The 25,947-nt window shown below is 45.5% G+C and overlaps 1 protein-coding gene across 1 annotated transcript in view; it reads right to left on the reverse strand.

Moving 5' to 3' along the window:
• Positions 1–194: 194 nt before the first annotated feature.
• Positions 195–25,947, reverse strand: part of LAMA5 (laminin subunit alpha 5) — a 123,838-nt gene continuing 98,085 nt past the window's right edge. The window contains 22 exon segments of the mRNA XM_044296273.1: positions 195–1,717; positions 7,019–7,138; positions 7,230–7,323; positions 7,402–7,532; positions 7,693–7,849; positions 7,974–8,126; positions 8,427–8,616; positions 8,871–9,022; positions 9,130–9,268; positions 9,884–10,051; positions 10,232–10,362; positions 10,447–10,590; positions 10,679–10,811; positions 11,527–11,681; positions 11,773–11,901; positions 14,978–15,137; positions 15,468–15,601; positions 16,067–16,220; positions 16,636–16,772; positions 17,146–17,331; positions 17,594–17,736; positions 17,989–18,168. Coding sequence (XP_044152208.1) covers positions 1,575–1,717; positions 7,019–7,138; positions 7,230–7,323; positions 7,402–7,532; positions 7,693–7,849; positions 7,974–8,126; positions 8,427–8,616; positions 8,871–9,022; positions 9,130–9,268; positions 9,884–10,051; positions 10,232–10,362; positions 10,447–10,590; positions 10,679–10,811; positions 11,527–11,681; positions 11,773–11,901; positions 14,978–15,137; positions 15,468–15,601; positions 16,067–16,220; positions 16,636–16,772; positions 17,146–17,331; positions 17,594–17,736; positions 17,989–18,168 — 3,233 coding nt within the window. The 3' untranslated portion in view covers positions 195–1,574.

Below are 25,947 nucleotides of genomic sequence, written 5' to 3' on the forward strand. Positions count from 1 at the left end.
AGAGGGGGGCGCCATTCAGCTTCAACCCTCCCTTGAAAAATTATACCATATTAAATGCTGTACAGTTTGTTCTAAGACGACAATGGTTTGTGTTCTGTGCTGATTAAAGTGAACATTTAATTCCCCCCCCCCCAGTAGGGTTAACCCTTTCCAACCATTCTGGCCTTTGCCCAAATGAAGAATTACGAAAGGAGGAGAGAAAAAAGTGGTTTTATTTTTAGAGTACCCAATTTGTACCATGAATTTACATTCCTCTGTTAAAGGGAAGCTACAACGAATACAAGCAGGTTTAGGCACTTTGTTTCCTATAGGCATTACAGTCCTAATATTACCTGTTATGGGTACAGTTAAAGGGCACGCCTCATCTTCTCCCAGCAGAGGCAGCCATTATCACAGGCGAATCACACACATTCTCCAATGTCAGTTTTATTTTTACTGGCTGCCTCTCCTGGTAATGCATGACTACATGATTGCCCAAGTGTTGTGTATTAAATAGTTCCACACATGCATATATACAGACATTTAATGTGTAAGTGCAGAGGTGAAATCAGTGAAATAGACTTAAATATATATTTATATTTTTCTTTAAAAAATATTCACGCTGCTCTACCACAGGAAGGGAAAATATAATAAATATCTGTATAGGGTCGTTTCTACCCAGTGGTTATTTTATTCCTACAGCCTACGGAGTTGCAGGAGATGACATATCATACATAGGCACCTCCTAATCTCCACTTCTATGTCGCTGCTACATAGTAAGTATAGACGTCCTTGTAATAAGGCAGATTATACCTAATATGAGTATATAGCCACAATTTCAGTGATCTGAAATGGAGAACACTAGGGCAGTGAGATCAGTTTCTATATAGGTGTGGATGCCATCTCCTTGCCCCCCTTTCCTGTTACCCCTCCAGGCAGGAGAAATGGCTTCTCACCTGTATCTCTGTACAAGTTTGTTTTGTAGCCAAGCACCTGCTCCCACCATTATTTCTAAATTTTACCTAAAACCGGCTGTTTAATTACATAGCAACTTGCATTTTCACATCCTTAGTTTATGCATTAACAGCTCCCTGGCAAAAGCAATGTGAAATTAAGAAGCTTTTAAGTAGCAGATACTGACTCATTTTGCCAGTTCAAGTAAAACCATGTGAACAGGTCATATTATTGGTTCAGAGCTTGTGTGAAATCACAAGATGTGCCGCAGCAACGTGGCAAACTGCTGGCACAGCGCTCCAGTGTCTATTAGCATATAATGGCAGGAATGCTGTCTTTTTTTAGGTACATATTCCAGACAGGTTTTTGTATTGTACCAAGGCTGGGCCCTTACAATGGTAATATTCAGCTGGAAAGTCGTATTACAAAGTAAATGGATGTGGTTTGGGTAACGATGGGGGGGGTTGAGGGTAGTAACAAATGTCAAATAGAATGGTAAAGCAACCTTGGAAGAAGCACCCTTGTTTCTGGGTTAGTTGTTGGTCACGTAACAGGAGCCAACACTTCCCCACTACTGGCACAGTTTAGTGGTCTCTGCCCTTAAATAACAGCAGTCCCTTGTCAATGTCCATGCTTTGAAATTAAAGAGCTGGACAGATGTTGATCCCGGCTGATCCCCTGAAAACTCCTGACTTGGAGACCTCAATGACTTTCCTGTTGATGGTGAGGTTCCTCATGCACCCTTGATAAGGAGAAAGGGGATGCTCTGTGACGGGAGTGTGTGCTGTAGTAAAACAAAAAACACAAACGGTTAATAATGACCACAAAGTACACGTTAGGCCAAGTTCACACTTCAATTATTTGAGTTATTTCCATTTCTTATTGTGAGCCAAAACCAGTAGCTTCTTTAACCAACATAAATATCAATGTATTTTCCGCCTCCATTACCGTTTGCTGTTAGTGGCAGAGTAAAAACACTTCTCTTAGCATTTTTGAGGAACATTTTTAGTCAAGGAGTTTGAAATTAGATGCAAGTGGCTGTATGACAGCATGCTTGTTTGTTGGACAAATTCTATTTTTTTTTGGGGGGGGGGGGGGGGGTACATAAAACTTAAAGGGGTTCTGCACTTTCATTTAACTGATGATCTATCCTCTGGATAGATCATCAGCTTCTGATCGGCGGGGTCCGACACCCGGGACCCCCGCCGATCAGCTGTTTGAGAAGGCAGCGGCGCTCCAGCAGCGCCGCTGCCTTCTCACTGTTTACCGCCGGGTCGCCCGCCCACTGACGTCACGACTTGTATCAACTACAGTGGGCGCGGCTAAGCTCCATTCAAGTGAACAGAGCTTAGCCTGATTTCAAATAAATGCACACTAATGAAAATCTGTGCAAAATCAGTGCACTGGATTTAATCAACTCTGGGGATGTTGTGCAAAATGGTGAAAATCAGTGCAATGTTTCTCACTTTATTTCTAATCGGTGAAAATGAGCAGACCAAAATGTTCAGGCTGCCAAATTTACGCAACTGGCTTAAAATCAATGCGTATTAATTGAAATCAAGAAAAATCGTTGCAAACTAGTGAATCTGTGCAAAATCGGTGCACTTGATTTCGTCAACTCTGCAGATACTGTATGTGATTTAAGCCTACATACAGATTAACTCCTTTCATGCAAAATGGTGAAAATCAGTGCAAATGTTTTACACTTGATTTCAAATTGGTGAAAATGAGCAGACCAAATATTCCAGGCTGCCAAATACATCCTACTAATTTAAAATCAATGGAAATCAAGGAAAATCTGTGCAGTTGATTTTATCAACTCTGGAGATATAAGATTTAAGCCTAAATTCCGTTCAAAAGAGTGAAAATAAGTGCAAATGTTTTACGCTTGATTTCAAATAAGTAAAGACGAGCAGACCAATAATTTTATACTGCTAAATTCACCAAACTGATTTAAAATCAATGTATATTAATTGAAAATAAGGAAAAATTTGCACACTAGTAAAAATCTGTGCAAAATCAGTGCACTTGATTTAATTGACATTCAAACTAGTGAAAACAAGAAAAAATTCCAGACAGCTAAATTCACTCTGCTGATGTAAAAAAAATATGTATGTTAATAGAAGTCATAGAAAATCAATGCACTTAATTTGTTATGAAGAATCAGTGCATTTTTATTTTTTTACTTTGGAGGCAAAAAAAATTATAGCCTTCTAATTTCATGTTGTGAGAGACTGCATGCAGGTGAAATTCTTTATTAGGTCATATAGAGGATTATATGTGGCCTGAGCCTTTTCTTCTGCTTGGTGAAAATTAGTGGACGGTTTTACCTATGATCAGTTTATTAAATCTGCAAAGATATTTCCAATAGATGAATAAGGAAAGAGATTTCACAGAACTGTTCCTTGCCCCTGTGGGTCTCCTTTTCAGAATGCCCCCATCACCAACAGGTCAGCTTTTGCTTCTTCAGAGTAGTTTCAGCATTTTATTTTTTTAAATTTTCCCAGCTCACCAACTCTACCATCTAGCATCTCTGCACTCTAGGCCACAGCGTTGGAGGTGTGGATTTGGTCCTGACAACCAATCAGGAGGCAGAACACCATTTTCTAACATCTTTATAAATAGAAGGTGATAGAAGAGGTCCTAATTCCCCTCTTTATTCAATCTTCACTTTGCGGTTGTTCTCCATTCCACGTGAATACACCATATCAAAGCAGCCTTTTAGCTTGCAACCACAGTAATACAAAACTTCAGTGGGGGACAGCCTGGATCCCTCTGCACCATTTGTCTTCACATGGTGCACACCACTGTCATTGGGCGCTGAACCAAAATAGGTGCACAATTTTTTTCTTTAATACTGTAGTAAACTTTTCCAGGACTTCCAAGTTCATGCTGGAAATGCTAGGCTGGTAGGTGACACATCCCAGCCTTTCCCCTCCAACTGTGGACAAGCTCCCTTCGGCAGACCTGCTGTATAGTAAAGCCCATAAAAATGCCATATCTACCTGGCTTCACTGCCCTTCTTTCTCCAACCTGATCTACCTCCTCCAGATGTGCACTGAAATCCCCAAAGGCAAGGATCATTCTGACAGCAAGGGCTCAACAGGACAAGGAACAGTCATCTACACTTTACTCTTCTCTCTTCATGGTTCAACATTTTTGTCCCTCCCACTCAGGAGACCATCCCTAATTGTGGAAATTCCCCTCCTAGATGCTGGACGTCTCCATTTTTAGAGGTTAGGGGGTTTGAGGGTCAACTTCCCTAGCAGGAGACCCTCTGGTCTCTTGCCTGGCAAAGCACACAACCCTACTTATGCAAATCCTTAATGCTTTCTCATCCCAGGATCACTCTGACTGTAGACTGGAATTCCTAGAACCTCCCACTACGGTCTTGAAGAACTGGCTGAACTTTCTCATCAAACATTCACTCTGTCTCAAGTGCTAGACTCTTAAAATAAAATCCTTAACATTTCACTCTTTCTCAGGTTCTTGTCTGTTTGGCACCTACTTAGATGAGATTATCCCTGAGAGCACAGGTGGAAAGAGCTCATACCTACCTCAAAGCAGGACTTGGACTCCTGCCTCTCTAGAAAAGGGGGAACTTTATTTTTCTTCTTTGGTATTTTGTAAACTAGCGTCTTTTACAGAACGCAAAATCCACAAGACCAAAAAGGAGGCCTTCCTTTAAACTGCACCCGTCTTACTGTGCCAATCCTCAGGCACCCAAATCACATGATGGGTGGTCACTGCCTGAGTAAGCCTGGGGTGGTTGACTTCTCTTTTGGGATGTCTCCCACATTAACAATGCCTGGGTACACAATGAAGTCCACATGGGCTACAAGACAGAAGAGAATGCCAACAGATTGCTTGTGCAGATCAGGTCTCCCGAAGCTCTCCCACCAAGGCATTTTTTTTTTTTTTCCTTGAAGAACGGTGCTCCAAGGTAACCTTTTCATGTTTTTTATTTAAAAGATACACCCAGCCTTGTATCCAAAGCACCTCCACCTTTACATCAGGGTACGAAGCTTTCACTTCCAGTACATTTTTTTCTTAGTATTTTTAGCTAGGTAAGAGTACAAAATAAGATGTTGTGGGCCTGTGTGCGGTAAATGTACATACAGCAGAGCAGCCGGGTATAGCGAAATGATAAAGTACAGTCACTGTTTTAGACTTATGCTGGATTATCCACAATGTAGCGTATACAACTCTGTACATTATACCTTGGCTGCTAAGCATTCAACCAGGGTCTTATTATCCTCCCCCCAGGCCAACATCCACTACTAGCCACCTTTTAGTCTGATCACCGTGTCACTGGCAGTAACCAAGAGGCTGCTTATCCCACCAGCCGGGCAGTTAAAGATAGCACGGATGTGTCCTGCAACCCAATTATCTCACCCTGGGGTGGTGCTGAATGTCCTCTGGTCTGGCTGCCCGCCCAAATAGACCAGTCATCTACCAGCTGCAGTCTCCTAAGTAACCAGCTCCTTACTGACCCCCAGTACCGGCTAGCATTGGCAGTTTTTTTTTTCTTTTTTTCTGCCCATAACTGTATTTATTTTTTGCTGATTTAGCTGTGTAATGACTAGTTTTTTGGGACAAATTGTATTTTTTTGTGACCCCATTTTGGGGTACATATAACTAATGAATTAACTTTTATTTACTCTAGAGGTAGCAATAGAAATGTGTCCAGAACGCAAGCTCCTCTAGTACTCATGGTGTCCGTTGTGTTTTTTTTTTGCACTTGCAGCCTGTATGTGGAACCATTCACTTCAATAGGACCGCAAAAAACGGAAATGAGTCCATGTGCATTCAGTGTCTGTATAGCCGTTCCGCCTAAACATAGAACATGTCTTATTATTGTCCGCATCACAGACAAGGATAGTACTGTTCTATTAGGGGCCGACCGTTCCGCAAAATGCAGCATGCACATGGCCAATATCCTTGTTTAGCGGATCCACAATTTGCGGACGGCAAAACATCCAATGGTCGTGTGCATGAGCCCTTAGGGATAACTATTATATTGGTGGGGATCAGACTAAGAACGGAGCAGTACTCTGCTATTTCCAGCAGTCCAATCGACCGTAAATGGAGCGTTGTGCCGCATACTCGACTAGCCACTCCATTAATTTCAGGGTATGGACCCCCATTCTCGCAATCAGTGGGAAGGGGATAATTCCTTATGATCGAAAAAACACCTTTATGTAAATCTTCTCTCCTCTTATATTCAAGAAAGTTAAGGTAGCCGGCAGTCCGATGATTCTCCTTGCACCAGATTAGCCCTTTTAGACTAAGTACACTGACCTGGCTTCTCTACTGGCTGATGCTCTCTCTCCAAGAACATCTTTCTCTCACACCGTCCAGTCTTTCATTCAAATTTTGCTATTTTAATGGCATGGCTATTGAAGCTGCAGTACTGACAAGGTATGGTTTTTTTCTGAGCAGGACACCCAAACCATGCTTAAAGCTAGAAAACCATCTTCCTCACTGGTCTATCATAAAACATGGAAGATGTTCTTTATGGTGCTGAGAGACAATCCTAGCCATTAGAAACCTTTCTTCTCTTGCTTGCTGTCCTTCCGTTAGACAGGTCTGAACACGACAATTTGTTCTTTTAGGTGCCAAGTCTCAGCCCTGTTCTTTCTTACCGGCTATGGAACTTGTACAATGTGCATATAAGAACCAAGAAGTGATTTCCCATCCCCTATAGTTTATGCTTGTAGAATGGTTCACTAAATTACTTTTGGCACCCTCATCTGACAAGCTTTCCATTACACTCTATTACTGATCCCTGGCGGTATTTATGAAAAAGTCTGTGAGGTTATTTCTGAAGGACTAGTGTTGTTATGGTGCTGCGGTGTGTAATCATCCACTAAAATATAGCTAATTTTCATTGCCAGATTTTTATGAGCTTCTACTCCAAAGCCACCACAACTTCCAATTCAGCCTGGGTTGCTTGCTCATATAGTCTTTCCACTCTAATCCTGCACATTACACAGGGACAAATGCAGACTATTGCAAACAAAAACTCGATGTAAGCTACACTGGTACAGACACATAACAAACGCACAAACTGCTAAATACTAACCCGGTACTCCACCCATATAGAGAGATCCCCAGTTCCTGGCGTGAGAGGACGGACTGATGCCTACTAAATGGTTTCCTTCTGTGTCCACATCCAGTTGGACCACATTACTTCCTTTAGTGACTGATGGAGCAAAAAAAGAAATGCAATGAAAATAATGTTTGTCAAGACCATAGGAAACAGTATGTATTGTGTAACAGAACCAGATACTGACCGGCAATTGTGTGCCACTGTCCATCGCACAGAGGCTGTCTCAGATGAACCGCTGTAGAATGTTTACCCTTTACATCTGTCAGGACTACAGTCACCTGAGGAAGGTCAAAGACAATAAGAGACTAAATCCCTGGAGAAAGAACAGCAAGAGGAGGACACAGTGTGAGCTGTACCTTTCTGTCAGCCAAGTACAAGGTGATTGCATAACCCTTTTCTGTGTGTATGTGAAATATAAGTCCAGATGGGTGCATCGGCCGCACTTCTAACTTCAGCTCAAGGTCCTGTCCCACGTCAATCAAGTTTTCTGAGAGAAGCAGGTGAGAAAAAAATTCTATGAAAGTCAGTTTTTTTATTCCTGAAATGGTACTCCACATGGTTGTGTCTGATAATCCCACTCAGTCCCAATAAACTTTTTTTTGTACAATAATTTTTTATTTTATTTATCTCTACATTTAAATGCATACCAAATGTTAGGAATCCCCCATCTGAGAAGAAGAGGCCATGTTCTGTAAACCCTTCAAAACATGGGGTGACTCCTGCAGCTTTTGCTGGGTTGTCAAAGGATTTCCCATCCATTTTCAGGTTCCTCACACATCCGTGGAAACCATTTAGAGTGGTGTCCTGAAAAACAAAAAACAAATCAGTCTTTTGTATGCCCATCATGAATGGATCCTATATATGGTTATCCCTTGCTGTAGCCAGAAGAGAATGTGTTATATATAATCAATGTTTTGTCCTCGCTCACCAGGTTGTCTGGACGGTTTCTCAGTTCAGGGATGCCACCAATGTAAACCGGGCTTGCTAAAGATAGGATGGACCCTGGGGGTAGCATCCCACTCTGAGCCTTGAGGCCATCTATAACCAGGCGGAGCTTATTCTTCTCCTTCCCAAAGAAAATCTAAAATTCATAATATTTAACTGTTAATTATAACAGCATCACTATGGTCAGAAATCTTCAATGTCAGCATCATTATGGTCAGCAATCTGCAATCTCATAGCAGTACACATGGAAACATCCACTGTAGGGTCATCATGATATCAATATCCAGCTTGTATAACTGAGAACACCACAACAGCCCCATAAATGGTTAATTTCATAAAGATGAGACCCATGAGAATGATAGTGGGCATGCTGGGAGTATTCACATTACAACTGCTAGAGAACCACAGGCTGGAGAACACTGGCATAAAATCTTACTGTGTGCCATTGTCCATCAGTGAATTTTTCTTTACTTCTCAGCCGATGTGTTTTTCCACGAATGTTCATCATAAGGACAAAACGAGCATTGGAAACATAAAGAGACAAAGAGGAGGTTCCTCGCTCATCAGCCACGAAGAAGAGAAGACCATTGGTAGAGTTCAGACGAACGTCCATGGAGAAGTGAAATCTATTTAGGAAGGAAGGTATAACATAAGTATAACGAAGCATAAGAGGTCACCGCCTCCCAATGGCACAACCAGTCGTGTAGCTCCACCAGCCAAACCCCAATACTGAGGGAGTCAGTATGTCAGCAGTACTATAAATGCTAGGTGATAGAGGACCAGGGGCATGTCTTGGGATGCAACTAAATAATCTACGCCCAGCTAACATGTATCCGATACCCAAACTTGTGTCTTCTCCCACCTCCGCTACAGCACATACCTCTCTTGGAATGAACCTGGAACATTGGTGAATTCTAGATGGCTGGATGAAGATCCTCCAAATCTCAATGCACCCTTCAGGGGTTTAGGAACATAACAGGATGAGTTCTGCAAATGTCTATGTTCCACCATAGCCAACTTCCTCTGCCGTGCCTGCAAACGTGGAGATATGGACGACAGTTACAGTATGCCATAGCTGGCAGACATTAAAGAAAGGAATGCAGGGGTGATTACTCTCAGAGATCCACAGGATTGTTTACCTTCATTTTAAGTTTATCCTTCCGCCCCACTGCTCTGATCTCTTGGGGTCGTTCCTCAGGGACTTCTTCACATTTCATGGTTACATTTACACTGCGAATGTTCTGCTGCAAATCCAGAACCATCTGAGGTCCAGTTATACTGTGGAAATAGTAATATACAAGTGGTGATGGGTTGGGGATAATTACCATACAGAATATGAGAGGTTTTTACAGGTTAACACAATTATATTTTTAGCATGTCTATTGCTCTTTAAAAGGAACTTGTCGTGTTCAAACACGCAGCCCAGAACTGATCTTCTCTTGACACATTCCATCATACAACAGAGGAAGAAACATATGCCACAAGATCAGCTTGCTTCTCTTCAGAAATACTCTGTGCTCCTGGAAACTCCCTGATCTTGCAATTATCAGTCTTCACCTTCTCACATTATGTGGCCTTGTTCTTACATAAAAGGACAACTCCGTTTTCTGCAAGATGCTCCTGAAACAGTCTGCGCTGCTGGGGGTCTGCTCCTTCTAGTACATTAGCATTAGTTTGTGTGCTCCGATTTCTACATCCCTCTTTTCTCATTATGGTACTGCTCTTATTACATATGGCCTAATTCTCACTAACAGAAAACCATGAGTAGATATGTTCAGTACACTCGTTTCCTGAAATTTTCTGTTACTGGAATACCTTGTATCTTCAACTTTATACTCTCCAGGCAAGCACACTGTTGCAGCTGACTTTTTAAATCTTTGTCAAAAATCTAACCTTTTCACAAAAACATTGCTGATGCAGCCACTAAAGTTGGCTGGGGTGGCGCTATCTGGTGCCCCTCCAAGGAGTAAACTGTTGCTGGAAGTATCCTGCCGTCTTCTGCGACCACCCTGAGATAGTCGTCCACTGCCTTGTAGTTCATCATCCACATAAAGTCGCAACCTGTGCAATGAAATCTTGTATTAAAAACCCATACATTTTCTGAGAGTGTGGTTCACAGACCATGTATCATGTCCTTGGGCAGCAGAGCTTACAGTCTTTTTTTCCATTACTATTCCTAAATATTAATAAATTGCTCATCATATACACAGGTCAATAATACTGTATATGGCTCAGTCTTACTCATTCTTGTTGCTGTACAGGGACAGGTAATGTTTGGAACCATCGGAGTATGGCGTTTTGGAGGTAAGCTGAGTGGCCAGAAGCTTCACAGACAAATGACCGTTTTGGACAGCCACCTGGCACAGTCCTTCCTACAGAAAGAAGAGCGCCATAGAACTCAATACAATGAGAGAGTAATGTTAGAATATTTTGTCATAGATGGCAGGACCCCTCACCTCATTAGTATGGTAGTACATCAGCCCATTACTCTGACTGGTCTGGAAGCCAAAGCCGGCATAAAAGTCATCTTGAAACTTGGGCACATTCTTCAGGTTCATGTTCAAAAATCCATGACCATTGAGCTGGACTGACCTTGCAATCTGGGTGGAGAGTAAAGATAAAATTGCCCATGAAGGTCTAGTGCTCTAGCCATGTCTGTCAGGGAGCATCAAGTTCTGAAGAACTCACCAGGAGGTCCGAGGTGCAGCCGTAACTCACTCCTGTTGTGTTCATCCTCTTCAAGTCCACGTATTTCCCTAATGCCTTGAGCCCCTTCATGCAACCTCTGATGGAACCTCCACTGGGGAAAATGTCCTTCAGGCTGGGAGCAACAGAGAATATACTAAAACATACAGTATGGTCTAGAGGAAGCACAATGGTAGTTACCATCAAAATTGCAAATTACTTAAGGCTGCTTTCACACTAGCGTTCGGGTTTCCGTTCGTGAGCTCCGTTTGAAGGAGCTCACGAGCGGACCCGAACGCAGCCGTCCAGCCCTGATGCAGTCTGAATGGAGGCGGATCCGCTCAGACTGCATCAGTCTGGCGGCGTTCAGCCTCCGCTCCGCTCGCCTCCGCACGGACAGGCGGACAGCTGAACGCTGCGTGCAGCGTTCGGGTGTCCGCCTGGCCGTGCGGCGTGCGGATCCGTCCAGACTTACAATGTAAGTCAATGGGGACGGATCCGTTTGAAGATGCCACAATGTGGCTCAATCTTCAAGCGGATCCGTCCCCCATTGACTTTACATTGAAAGTCTGGACGGATCCGTCCCAGGCTATTTTCACACTTAGCTTTTTTTAGCTAATATAATGCAGACGGATCCGTTCTGAACGGAGCCTCCGTCTGCATTATTATGGGCGGATCCGTTCAGAACGGATCCGCCCGAACGCTAGTGTGAAAGTAGCCTAAAATTGACTTCTGAGAAAGCTGGTTGAAAACCAATATGGCCATTCTGCTGCAACTAATAAGGGTTGCTGGAGTATGGCAGATACAAAACTGCAGAAAGTTCAGGAGGTTTTCTGATAAATTCAACTCACCCCTCAGGAAGCTGCTCAGGTGGGAGACCTCCAAGATAGAAGTATCGTGACGATTCCAGGCTTCCCCCATCATATTCAACACTAAATACATTCAGTCTTTCGAATCGCACAAATATCCTCTTCTTTCCACCGATCACAGCAACAATCACCTGGATCTGAGGGAGAAGAAGAAAAAATAGCAATAAAAAAAATGACAAAATCCCAGATGGGGCTGCACATGCCATCAGGCAGAGGATTTGCTGTTACCGCTTTGGAGGTGGAGGTGCTGACAAACAGCGGTGAGGATTCAATTGACTTGGCTCTCTCAGTTCCACTTCCAATATTGTAATATAAGGCAAGATGACCTTCCTGCGCTGCCAGGCACATAAACTGGTCCTGGAAGAAGAGAATAGAATATTGATTTTTGTCTAATTTACAAGTAATTGTGTATATGTATTAAATGATGTAGCAGAGCTGAACCTGTCATTAAGTACAACTCTTGGCAGTTTACAGGTAAACATCTTAAAGGGGGTATTCCAGCACAATACAAAGACTCTTTCACGGCCTGCAAATGTTTAAAAGAAAATCTTACACTCACCTTGATGGTCTCTGGATGCTACCTTTCCAAAAGTGCCTGGGTTCTCACTGCAACCCAATTCCTGCTCCTGTTCTCGACATGGCAGGAAATGGATAGGAGAATAGGAGCAGAAAGTGGAGAGCAGCGGCACTGTGAATGATGAGGAGGGACTAGTGAGGTGAGTATAAGTTCCTTTATTTGTTTTAACCATTTTCAGGTAATTGGAGAACTTTTGTATAGTGCCGGAACATCCCTTTAAATCAAAAGAATCTGTATAAAGTACATGTTTAACTTTAAATTGCAGCTTCCAGTTTATAGATTGATTCTGCTGCTTGCAATTGCAAACAGTCAAAGCTTGTTGTCATCCTCCCTCGATGCCATGCTGAAATATTATGTCAAATAGTCAGTGCCGTTTGGTCCCTACAAAGATAGAGGAGTGTTTTAACACTCACGGTGTGATCGCTCCATCAGGTGGGCCGGCGGGAGAGGCGGAACTGAACTGCGGCTTAGCCGCTCCCCCTGCCTAGTCATTGGCCGGTCTAGGGGCTCTATCCCTAGGAGGGGAGGGACCTCCTCCTTATAACCCATGCACTTTGGCGGCCGCGTACGGCCATTCTAGCGCTGTTGCCGCCGCCATAGGACGCGAGGCGGTCAGCGTCTATTTTTTTTTGTCTATAGCCCGTTTATGTTGCTCCTGAAACGCGTAGAGCAGTTAGTGGGGGCAAGTTGTATATAGACAATTTTATTGTGTAGTTGATTCGTGCTCACACCGCAGTGATAGGGTACATGCGCCCACTGGTTACATGGCGCACACGTGGTTTGCTTTATTGTCAATCAGCTGCAGGTGTGGGCAGATGTTTATTAACTGCTAGATGCTATCCAGGGTAATTATTTTGGCGCACCCTTATTTTGCCAGACTATTTGCCTGGTATTTTCAATAATAGCGCAAAAGTCGTACTCACCACTTTGAGTTTGTGTGATATCATAAGAGCAGGTACTATAGTGGGCGTCCCTGCACACTGCTAGGGGAAATATTGGCCTTGTATCTCACACCTGGCTACCGCACTCCCCGCACTCAGGGACACTCTCGTGGTGTGCATAGTTGATTCGTGCCCACACAATGGCGACTGTACACACTGATTTATGAGCGCTACAGTGAATCAGTGTGTCATGTTATGATCAGTCTACCAGAACCGTGTGGGCAGATGTTTATCAACTATGAGGGTTTCATTTTTAGGTAGAGTTTTTTCCTCCCGTCTATTATTTTAATATAGTTTTCAATAAAGGTTGATTTTATCTTCTGTCACAACGTTCCTCCAGTCAGTGATTTAGTACATAGTAGTGGAACGTAAACTACATTTTGTTGTTTTGTGAATTTCTTGTCAGACACACCGCTGAAGCTGAGCTGAGCTCCTCTAAATCAGGGAGGGGGCACTTTGTTTCCCTTACATCAGTTTACTGTGCACAGACTAGTGTAAAAAGGAACTTCCCAGAATAGGAATCATCTAAACAAATCTGTGCAGACATTAATCCAGAGCAGAGTAATGGGAAATCTCAGGTCTGCAGAATAATGATTGGAGGGGGGATCCAGGAGGGGGGGGGGGGGGGGGCAACAGAGCAATTGCCCCCCCCCCCCCCGAGCTGCTCAGAAGTGTGTGTGGGGGGGGGGCACATAATGGGGGGCTGTCATTACTGGCACATAATGGGGGGCTGTCATTACTGGCACATAATGGGGGGGCTGTCATTACTGGCACATGATGGGGGGGCTGTTATTACTGGCACATGATGGGGGGCTGTTATTACTGGCACATGATGGGGGGCTGTTATTACTGGCACATGATGGGGGGCTGTTATTACTGGCACATGATGGGGGGCTGTTATTACTGGCACATTATTGGGGACACTATAGGGGCATCTACTGAGGCCACAAAGAAGGGGTGTTTTATATGGGGGGCTCAGTACAGTAGAATTTTATACTGGGACACATTATGGTGGGTACTATGAGGAAGGGGGGAGAGGAGTACTATGGGGTCATCTACAGGGGGCACTAAGAAGGGGTATTTTATACTTGCAAATTATGGGGGACACTGAGGGCATCTACTGGGGCATTTTATACTGGTACATTATGGGGGCACTAGGAGGAAGGGGGAGAGGTGCACTATGGAGGCATTTACAGGGGGCACTATATAGGGGTATTTTATACTGGCACATTATGGGGGCACTATGGGGACATTAGCTCAACTGGGGGCATTACAAGGGGGTATTTTTTGCACTGTCACATTATAAGGAGAATTAATTCTACTGGGGGGCATTATAGTGGGCTTTATTACTCCCCCATGGTATGACCCCCTAGTAGCAGCACCAGCCTCTCCCTGCTCTGCTATTCCTCTGCCCCTTCTCCAAATCCTTATTATGAAATCTTTCTCATTAGGATAAAGCACAACATCAGCTCCGCCGAGCCCACCAGCCAAGTGTTGAAGTGGTGTCCGAGATCCCCAAGGGTTAAGCCAAGTAATTGTAAGTTTTCATGTGAAATATGTTTATGTTATACACATATAGCCTACACTGTGCCACACAATATACAGTATACCGCTACACTGTGTAATCTGTTCTATAAGCACCATTGTTTTGTGGCGGCGGACAGAAAATAATCTGGAAGTGCCGCTCCCGAGACCAGGCTCTGGATCCGCCACTGGGCCCCACCGGCAGACTAGTAAATGCAGTTCTGGAGTATAATACAGGATGTAATTCAGGGTCAGTACAGAATAAGTAATGTCTATATACACAGTGACTCCACCAGCAGTGAGTGCAGCTCTGAAGTATAAAACAAAACTGTAATTCAAGATCAGATAAATTTGTCTTGGAAGACTCTGAATAAAAAGATGAGGCATTTACCTCTCCACCGAGGAAGAAGATGATTCCATTGCGAGAAACTAAGCGGACATCCATCTCAAACCTCTTGACTCCAGGAAGGCTCTCCAACTTAACCTCGGCATAACCTGTTCCATCAAAGTAAGATCCGTCAGTCAGCCAAGGATCTCCTGTAGATTTAGACCTAGGAATGAAACATATCACATAAGTAACAGGCAACCAGACGCCAAAACACAAGGAAATAAAATGTTAAAGGAATTCTGTGCAAATTTTATACACTGTGGCGTGCCTAGTTCATGGCCTGGGGGGTGGCACTAGGCATACAACAATGAATCAGTTTTGCCTTGAGTGTCCATTTAAAATTAAAATAAGAAACAAGATGAACAAAAGTCTTCGACTTACAGTACACGATGTGGTACTGCACCTTAAAAAATAATTAATTAAACACTTAAACTGCAAGAAAACCCAACAATGTATAGGTGTGAAGATGGATGTATTGATTATGGACGAGTACCTGGGACAGGGCTTATCCTTTATTGTGTCCAGTTGAAACGTTCTCTCAAAGTCATACAGGCTGATGGGTTTCTCGTTCAGAGTGTCTAATTCGATGCAGCCCTTGAAGTTGGGATAGTTCAGTGCTGAAGGTGGCTGGAGACAAAGTGTAGAATGGGAAATACCTAATTAATAGTGAGTAATAACGAGAAAGTGATAGAACCCCAAGTGGTAACACCCTGTTGGCAATTCATTTATAAACCTCTAGTAGGAATACTAGAGGGATGACACATCATAGAGACACAACAATAGATGCTCCAGAATTGTTATTGCAAGGGGAATTCAAGGAGTTACTAAAGCAGACATGTCAGAAGAGGTGACATGTTCTCTTTAAGCAATTCTTTGGTATCATCACTCCACCTGCTTTGTAACTACAACTCCCAGCATGTAAACTTACTCGGCTATTCTTGTAACTCCCATAGAAGTGAAAGGAGGATGCTGGGAGTTGTGTTTTCATAACAGCTGGAGTGCCAGAGGTTGCTGATCTCTGCTGTAATGTATTTTAAATCTTAAGTCTTCTGCTGTCTGTTATTCAAGGCGTACAATGGTGGTGGGGTTTACCTTGAACTCTGCAGGGTACCCCCCTACATAGAACACCACTCGTCCAGGGTCCAAGTTGATAAGCCCCTGATCTCCACTGGCTGTGCTGTCTCCTTTGAACTCATGTAAGCTATCCTTTGTAACAAAGATGGACATCTGGCCATACTGCAGGATCCTGTCAGGAAAGAAGGAGGGGATATGAATACCTATTCTCCATAACAAAGAGCAGACAAGAAACATTCAGGAGCCACAGAGGAGTCTTCTTCCCTCCATGACACCTTATGTAACGCACTGCATTCTCTTAGTGTTACAAAGAACCTTCATTTCCAGTTACGCAGTGAGTGAAACTCACACATTAGAGCTTTCTGCTCTATATACTTTATATACAAAAAAATTCCAATGATCCATCATTCTTGCATCTAGCAACTAGATTAAATTATGAGATACTTCCATACTAACCATAAGACCCCTGTACATCCAGTCCACAATATGTTTTACCTGCTGCTTGGCAGCAACTGAAGTTAATGATAGTATTTCCAATGCCAGATTTTTCTATCAATAGATAAAGATTCAAAGCGCGCTGTGCTCACCTCTCTATCACAACAGTGACAAACTGCTCCTTGATGTCCTCATTAGCGGAAAGGTATGTTGGTTCCTGATCCCCGAGACGATAGATGCACTGCAGTCTGTTGCCTCTTAAGACCAAGCCAAAGTAGTCACCCTGACCCTGTGCAACAAACTCAAAGTAGTTAGCATCACTAAAAGGAAAAGATAAAAAATCATAGCCCAGACCACCAGTACCAGCCTTCTAAGACTGTTGAATTCTGTAATGTTTACGGGGCCTCTCATATAACTGTCATGTAGTTAATACTTCCATTGGGTGATGTTGTGACCAGATGTGGTCATATGACCTCTATATGGATAAGCCTTCTAAGTTCCTTCTGTATTATTACAGTACATGTATACCTCATCAACTTTGCCTTTCCCTGTTCTACAGTGAGGTCCCAAACTAGTCATAGATAAATCTATGGAACAACTGCCCGATCAGATCCATAAAGTTCTTCAATTGCTAACTGTCATTAACATTGTGTCACGCTTACATCCTTGTGTCCAAGGAACATCACAAAACGTGTGGGTTCAGCTTCAGCTTGACGCTTCTTCTTGTTCTGTGGGCTGGGGTTCTGGATGTGCAATTTGAGGTAGGTGTGGGCTGCCAGATCAGGAAGGTTACTTGGGGTACGTAGCTGAACCCCAGAACTACCATTAAATTTCACTGGTACCCTAACCTGGAGATAAAAAAGTGAGTGAGAATAAAAAGACAGTTCACATTCCTGGTTCAGAATCATGTCAATTGTTAAATATATACCATAACCAACCAACCAGCACCTCTAATTAAAGGAGAACGCCACCCTTTATATTTCACTGTAACTCCTGAGATGTAACAATCAGAAACTGCAAGATTCAGTGGACTGGTCAATGTCCCTTCTTGTGGAATAGTTCATGTATGAGTGAGGGGCCTCAACCACTCTGGTCTTGCAGTCTACTCACCTTGCTGGCAGCATCCCTGGCCTGTGAGATTAGTTGTCGGATTCGTTGGATGCTGTCTGAGATGCTGTTGTTCTGTCCCTGTTGGTCCTCCAGTTTATTCAGTTTGTCCAGAAGCAGTGGAATGGTGTTTTCTAGGTTAGAGACTAAAAAGACAGATAGCAATTTCAGAAAAATACAAAAATTATTTGCAGATGTACACATTATGCCAAATGCCCGTCATGAGCACTTAATTTAGGTGCAGCACACTTTGCTACATAATGCTTGGCCTGATGTTTGATGTTTTAGTAACTTTACAGAACGTTGTCCACTGAAGCCAGGAGAACCATTTAACTGGTACTGTATACATTCTGATTGGCTGACCTGTGGAGTACTGGGACTCCTATTGTCTGACTCACCAGTAGTTTTGGCTTCATCTACAGCCTTGTTTACATCTTCATTCTTCATGTTTCCGTATTTATCCTTCCACTCATCTAGATTCATCTTGATACCTGTCAGTGTGGTTTGCACCCTGGAAGCAGTGTTGTTGGCCTCTGTGGCTTTGACTTTGGCTTTCTCTATTTGATCAGAAACACTATCTGGAAGACACCAAAACATTAATATACAACTGGGACCTTCAACTCAGGGAACCTACCAACAAAGGCATTCTGAGTATGATGTATACAGTATATTTCTCACCCTGTCACTTTCATGGGGCCCTAAAACTAGTGTGGTCGGAGAGTCTCTGGTTGGTAGACAGCAATGTACAATGTCCACAATCCACATCACTTCTGGATTTCTTGCCAAGCCTAGATTATCTAATTTAGTATTGGTAAGAAATCTTCACATGGGCCAGCACTCCTTTTTTTTTTCAGAAACAAAATAATAGCAGATCTTGGGGAGACCAGCTACAAAAAATACTGCAGAGCCTCATTTATGAGTCTCAACACAGCAATCCAAAGTGTAAAGCTTCCTGGGAAACTGTAAAAATAACCCTGGAGCCCCAGTTATGGGTCTTCAACACAGTGAAAGCCAGATATCCTTCCAGGGAAGGAAAACCAAGAGATCACCAAATCACCACAATTTTTTTCTGAAACAGAGCTTCAAATCCCCTGCTTCTTTAAACACAGCCACGGAGTTAAAGGGGTTGTCCATCAATTTTTTTAAGAAAAGAGGCAGAATATCTTTTAAAAAAACAAGATTTTTGTACTTACCGTAAAATCAGTTTCTCTTCCGTTCATTGGAGAAAAGGTTTGACCATGGGTATAGCTGTTGCCACTAGAAAGCGAACACTAAGCACACAAAGTGTGAGCTCCTCCCTTCAGCTATACCCTTCCTACATGGACTAAGCTAAATCAGTTAGTACAAAAGCAGTAAGAGAAGCAAGACAAAACAGAAAAGCCAAACTATGTACAAACCCAGAACCACACAGGCCAGAAAAGGCCCGTAAACAAGAGAACGGGTGGGAGCTGTGTCCCCCAATGAACAGAAGAGAAACAGATTTTACGGTAAGCACAAAAATCTCATTTTCTCATCCGTATCATTGGGGAACATAGGCTTGACCATGGGACGGTACAGAGCAGTCCCAAGGGTGGACATAACAAGAAACCCTTCTGCCAATCAGAGAACCCCCGTCTGCAAAACTCTACGCCCCAAAGAAGCGTCAGAAGACGCAAAGGTTTGCACCCTGTAAAACTTGGAAAAAAGTGTGCAAAGACGACCAGGTAGACGCCTTGCATACCTGAAGGGTTGAAGCCCCGTGATGCATTGCCCAAGAGGCCCCCACTGCCCGAGCAGAATGAGCAGTAACCTGGAAGGGTGGGGCCCGGTCACTGACGCCCCCTCTGGAATCACAAACAGCGAATCCGTCCGCCGGAAAGATGACGTCTGGGACAGATAGGTGCGAACGGCTCGTACCAAATCCAGAGTGTGGGGCGACTGCTCCTGAGGATGAGAAGGGTCAGGACAAAATGAAGGGAGAATAGTCTCTTCATTTAGATGGAATGCAGACACACCCTTCGGAAGGAAGGACTGAACAGGGCAAAAGGACTACCTTGTCCTGATGGAGGATCAGGAAAGGCGACCAACATGAAAGAGCCGCGAGTTCCGACACCCTACGGATGGACGTGATTGCCACCAAAAAGGCCACCTTGTAGGACAGGAAGCGAAGTGACACCGGCTGCAAAAGCTCAAACGGTGAGGACTGGAGAGCGCTGAGCACTAGATTAAGATCCCAGGGATTCAATGGAGGCCGGAAAGGCAGAAAAGTCAGAACCGCAGAAAGCAAAGCCAAGTTCCACTGAGAAAAAATGGAGAGAGCAGAAACTTGCCTTTTGAGGGAGCTGAGAGCCAGCCCCAAGTCCATGCCCGACTGCAGGAAAGGCAAGAGTCGCGGCAACGAGAAACGAACAGGAGACAGCAGATGACGCTCGCACCAACTAAAGTAGGACTTCCAGGTCCGGTAGATTCAGGAAGACGACGGCTTTCTGGCACGAATCATGGTCTGGACCACAGCATCCGAGAAACCTCGAGCCCTTAAGGGCCGCTTCACACGAGCGGATGCCTTGCGTGGCATCCGCTCCGTGACAGAGTGCCAAGACCCGCTGCAGACTGCAGAGGCACGGGGCAGTAACATGACTGTTAATGCTCCGTGCCTCTCTGTGATCTCTTTACTACAAAATCACAGTTGTCACTGTGATTTCGTAGTAAAGAGATCACAGAGAGGCACGGAGCATTAACAGTCATGTTACTGCCCCGTGCCTCTGCAGTCTGCAGCGGGTCTTGGCACTCTGTCACGGAGCGGATGCCACGCAAGGCATCCGCTCGTGTGAAGCGGCCCTAATACAGCAGCTTCAACAGCCATGCAGTTAAATGTAGTGACCCTAAATTTGGGTGGAAGATCGGTCCCTGCAACAAAAGGTCTTCCCGAAGAGAAAGACAACAGGGTTCATCGGCGAGGAGGGTGACTAGAGATGCGTGCCACACTCGGCATGGTTAATCGGGGCCATGAGAATGATGGGCAGACCTTTGGACCTGATCTTCCGGGGGAGACGTGGAATGAGAGGAAGAGGCGGGAACACGTAAGGAAATGTGAACTGACTCTACGGAATCACTAGCGTATCGCACGCCAGGGCCATGGGATCCCTGGACAGCGTGACAAAGTCCTCGACCTTGTGGTTGAAGCGGGAGGCCATGAGATCCACGTCCGGCTGACCCCATCGCTTGCAGATGGCTAGAAAAACTTGCGGGTGAAGAGCCCATTCGCCGCAATCCAGATGTCGACGCCGGGGATGTGAACTGCTGACAGTGCCGGAACATGGTTTTCTGACCAGCTGTGAATCAGAGCTGTTTCCGCCATGGCTGCCGGGCTACGGGTGTCGCCCTGGTGATGTAGGTATGCCACAGCCGTGGAGTTGTCAGACTGAACTCAAAGTTTGGATCAAAGGTTGGGTTGAAAGGGATTTTTCATAATTTTACTATTTATCACAGATTATACAAGGCCTACAAGCCTCATCTCTTGTTTCATGCAGTACCCCGAATTAGCACATCTCACACCCTTTGCCAGTTGGTGAACACAATAGCACCTTCATCCCTTAGGCCGAGTTCACACGAACGTGTGTGACCCCTGCCCGTGCTACAGGCCACAATGCTTGATCGCCGGCCGTGGGTCAGCCGAATCGGATCACGGACCCATTCACTTTAATGGGTCCGCGATCCGCCCGTTCCGCAAAAAGATAGGACCTGTTCTATCTTTTTGCAGAACGGAAGGACGGGACGCAACCCCACGGAAGCACTCCGTAGTGCTTCCGAGGGGTCCCGTTCCTGTGCGGTCGTTCCGCAATTCCGGATTTGCGGACCCATTGAAGTGAATGGGTCCGCATCCGGAATGCACACGGAACTGTGGCCGTGTATTGCGGCTCGCAATACGGCCATGGATCACACACGTTCGTGTGAACTAGGCCTTAACAAAAAGCTATTTAAAATCACATCTCACATACAATGACAGCAACCTATGACAAGTCATTCAACTTGTTAGCATTTAGATCAACCTTGGTTAATATGTAAAATAACCCTTTCATGTATTGTATATAGCAGATACCAGTATTGTTTAACGAAGTTTCATCTGTATCTTGCCACACACTATGTTCCCATCCCCAATGCCCTATAAGTATGTGCTGTGAAATAAAGATTGTAGATATTGACAAACTGAGTTCAGTCTTGCCTGTCTTATCTCCTGGCCAGTGCAAATCGGATATTCATTGCACAGGGAAATATTCACGGGGTGGAGGTCTGATGCCTCATCGTATAACCATCATAAACCTGCCTGGAGAAAAACCGCTAACACCCCCCCCCAACCCCGGAGGCTTGCGTCTGTTGTCAACACCGTCCAATGGAGAGGAAGGAATGGGCGGCCAGCATCGGGGGAAACAAACCACTACCTGAGGGCCCGGCGGGTCGGGGCAGAGAGACGTATGGGCCGATCCAGGATAGAATGGCTCGCTGAAGAGTTCTGGTATGGAACTGAGCATAGGGAACTGCTTCGAAGGAAGAGACCACGTGACCCAGAACCCACATGCAGTGAAAAATGGGAAGAGGACAGGGCTGCAACAAGGGAAGAATCTGGAGACGGAGAGTGGATAGCTTCTCTGGGGGAAAGAGTACCTTGGCCTGAAATGAGTCTAGCACCATGCCCAGATAGGTTAGCCACTGTGATGGATAAAGACAGGACTTCTGCCAGTTCAGGATCCATCCAAAGTGTTCCAGGGTGTCCACTATGCGCGGGATGTCCGCCATCACCCGGAGTGACGGACCCTTTACCAGGATGTTGTCCAAGTAAGGGATTGCCATAATCCCCCTGGCATGGAGCAGGGCCATGACCGCCGCCAGAACCTTCGTAAAGACTCTGGGAGCTGTGGCCAGGCCGAACAGGAGGGCCACAAACTGGAAGTGAAAGGGACCCACTGCGAACTAGAGACATTTTTGATAACTGATGCAGATAGTAACATTAAGATAAGCATCCTTGATGTCTATCGAGGACAGGTACTCCCCCAGTTCCATGGACATCCGGAAGCGGCGGATCTAAAGGAAGCGGTTGACTGCCTTGAGGTCGAGAACGGGATGGACCGTCCCCTCCTTTTTGGGGATCACAAAGAAATTAGAGTAAAACCCTTGAAAACGGTCTTGCGCAGGAACTGGGACAATCATTCCCTGCTGCACAAGTGTGTGAATAGCCTTAAAAAAGGAATTTGCGGCAGAGGAAGAGGTCGGAGAAGACGACCGACAAAAATCGGGACGGAGGGGAGGACCTGAATTCCAGCTTGTAGCCCCTCTGTGATGACCTCTCTCACCCAAGCATCCGAGACGTGAGCCAGCCAGAATGCCGAAACACGGGGACGCCAGGAAGAGCGAGGTTTGAAGGAAGGCTTGCGCTTCTGATCTGGGGCAGACTTGTCGGCTGGCTTCTTGGGGCTGGAAAACCCTGAAAGGGGCGAAAAAGAGGCTTGCGCTTTGACTTGTTCAAACGAAACCTGCTCTGTGGTAAATGAGTGCTCTTACCACCTGTATCGTCAGAAATTCTCTCATCCAGGCGCTTACCAAAAAGTCTGCTGCCGGTAAAGGGGAGGGCCGTCAGGGTCTACTTTGAAGCATTATCTGCCGCCCAACAGGAGAGCTATAGGGTACGGCGAATAGCCACCAACAGTGCTGACGAGCGGGCCATAAGCCTGGCCACGTCCAGAGGCTTCACAAATATATGCACTGGCATGGGAGAGCTGCAGGGCAATATTGGCCAGTTCCCCAGAGGGAACCCCCAAGGAGAGACTCTGGAATAAATGATTTGCCAACTCCCCTATAGCTTTACTCACCCATGTAGAGGCAAACACCGTTTGCAGTGCTGCGCCCACTGCTTCAAAGGAAGATTTTGCAAAAGCTTCCAGTTTCTTATGCCTGATATCAGAGAAAGAAGCCCCATCCGCCATTGGCAACGAGGTATGCTTAGACAAGCAGGAAACTGGCGGGTCCACTATAGGTGAGGATGAACATTTCTTAGTCAAATCGTCCAGAAATGGATAAAGGACGTTTAAGCGTTTTGGCAAGGCAAAACGTCTACCACTCCTTGGAAAGAGAGGAATCAAAATCCTGGTGGTTGGGGAAACACTTGTGCGAGCGACAGGACTTCCAAAAGGAAAAAGCCGATGAGGGTGCGGGGTCCTCAAGCTGTAACGCCGTTACAACTGCTGTAATAAGATTGTCCACCATGGAGGAGAGTTTGGACGAATGACCCTCAGGAGAGACAAAATCTTCTCAGAACATGCCTCTTCCACTGAGGACACATCGGAGTGAGACCCTCTAGGAGGTGGCGGAGAGGCAGAGGAAACGTGAGACACAGACACCCTTTTGGGGGAGGATGGTCTGGCCCGTATAGTGGGGCGGCTGTGATGGGAATGAGCCCCAGGATCCCCAGAGTCAGACTGGTCAGAGGACTGCCTTGCCGACAAATGCCCCAATATTTCCACATCAGCATTGTTGGTATTGAAGACGTCCTGTACCATCCTTGACAAGGAACGCGCCCACTCCGGCTCTACCATAGGCTGGGCAGTAGGGGCGATTGGGTCCAGGGAAGAGCAACTTGACGGTGAAGCAGCGCACACAGAGCAGAGGGGATCTGACTGAGCGGATGGAAATTTTGCGCGACACGACACACAAGCAAAATGGCGCACAGAAGTGACCGCCTGCTTTGGGGCCTGGGGTCTGGCCTCGGACATAATTAGAACCCTGCAGTGACAGGAAGGAGGATGAGGAGGGTAGGTTAAACCCTGTAGGAAGGGGAAACAGCGCTTTCCCGGCCTGTGTCCCTCCACACAGCATGTCCAGAGGAGCCTTGCCAGCGTCCCGCCGTAGGTGCATTTAAACGTAGGATGTGGGTGGAGGCAGAAAACAGCGCCCAGATTTGCTCTAACTGATGGCGTGGGGGCAGGGAGAACTTATGCCTCACCCCCAAAATGGAGTCGGCCCCTGACACAACTCTCCTGCTGGCCCCCGCTCCTGCTCACGGGAAACTAGGTAGCGCTAAAGCCCTGGCCGAACGGAGACCCTGGCCGGGGAATAAGAACCTGTGGGGAGGAGATGCAGGAGTAGGCCGCAAAGAAGCCCGGGCCTAAATCAATAGCGGTCCCGGCAGCACCCTGGACCAGAGATGACGCGCAGAACCAGGAAGGGCCTCTGGAAAATGGCACCTTGTACCCGAAGCTGCAGCCCCACCCCTCTCCTGACTGGAAAAATGCCTGGAGGGAACCAGCTCTGTGGGGGGACAGGTAACCTGAGAAGGGGAGGATGTTGGAAGGAGGGGAGAACTTTGGGGCCAGGAATACTCACCCGTCCAGCACCTTCTGCCGCCCCGGGCTCCAGCCGGATTACCACCTTCGTGTGTGTGGACCCTTGGGGAGGGACTCCACACTGGAAACAGAGGAGACTTGTGGTGGGAGGCCGTGGTGATCCGCAGGCTGGCGGGATGCAGAGGCTTTTAGGGACCTCTGGTCCTCCTTTGCTTCTGGAGAACGGGAAGGAATAGCGGGCTTGGGGACCCCCTGGTCTCCCATCTCCTGGGTGAGAGTGCAGGCAGCCAAGACCGCCTGAAACTCCCGCTAGAAGAAAATAAATAAATAAAATAAAATCAGCAGACCTGTAACGCAGGGAGGTCTGCCTCCTACAGACACTAAGCTAAAACTGATTTAGCTTAGTCCCTGTAGGAAGAGTGTAACTGAAGGAAGGAGCTCACACCTTTGTGCCTAGTGTCCACCTCCTAGTGGCAACAGCTATACCCATGGTCAAACCTTTCCCCCTCAATGATATGGATGAGAAATAAAGTCATCCCTTACTAACCCTACTGCTCCTGTCCTGATGCTTCCTGGTCCCCCATCTAGTCCTTTTACCTGGTTCTTCTTGACATGATACTGTGTCAGTCACTGGCTGAGAAGAGTCACTGCTGCAGCCAGTGATTGCTGAGTAGTCACATTTTCTGTGTGGAGAGGAACCAGGAAGTGCTGGACATCGGGGAAATCAGTGAGATATTGCCTTCTTTTTAAAAAAAAGAATACTGCCCGGAGAACCTCTCCGTGTAGAGAAGCAGGGGAGATGAACAAAAAAGTTGGCTAACTATAGCCACCATTATGGGGGAGCTTGGGTTCAATGTAAGCTCTATAAATTCTATCTTGAAATTTTCCACTGATGATGTTTTTAGGTAAAGGATGGTCCTTTATAATATAATCCAATATCTATCTAATATCTATCCATCTATCATTTATATTGATATTACTATATAGAAAAAAAAAGTTTGTTTTTTAAAATGTAGAATCTCAACAAGATGGCATGCAGACTAT

The sequence above is a fragment of the Bufo gargarizans genome, chromosome 6 (genome assembly GCF_014858855.1).
Source record: "Bufo gargarizans isolate SCDJY-AF-19 chromosome 6, ASM1485885v1, whole genome shotgun sequence".
NCBI lineage: Eukaryota > Metazoa > Chordata > Amphibia > Anura > Bufonidae > Bufo > Bufo gargarizans.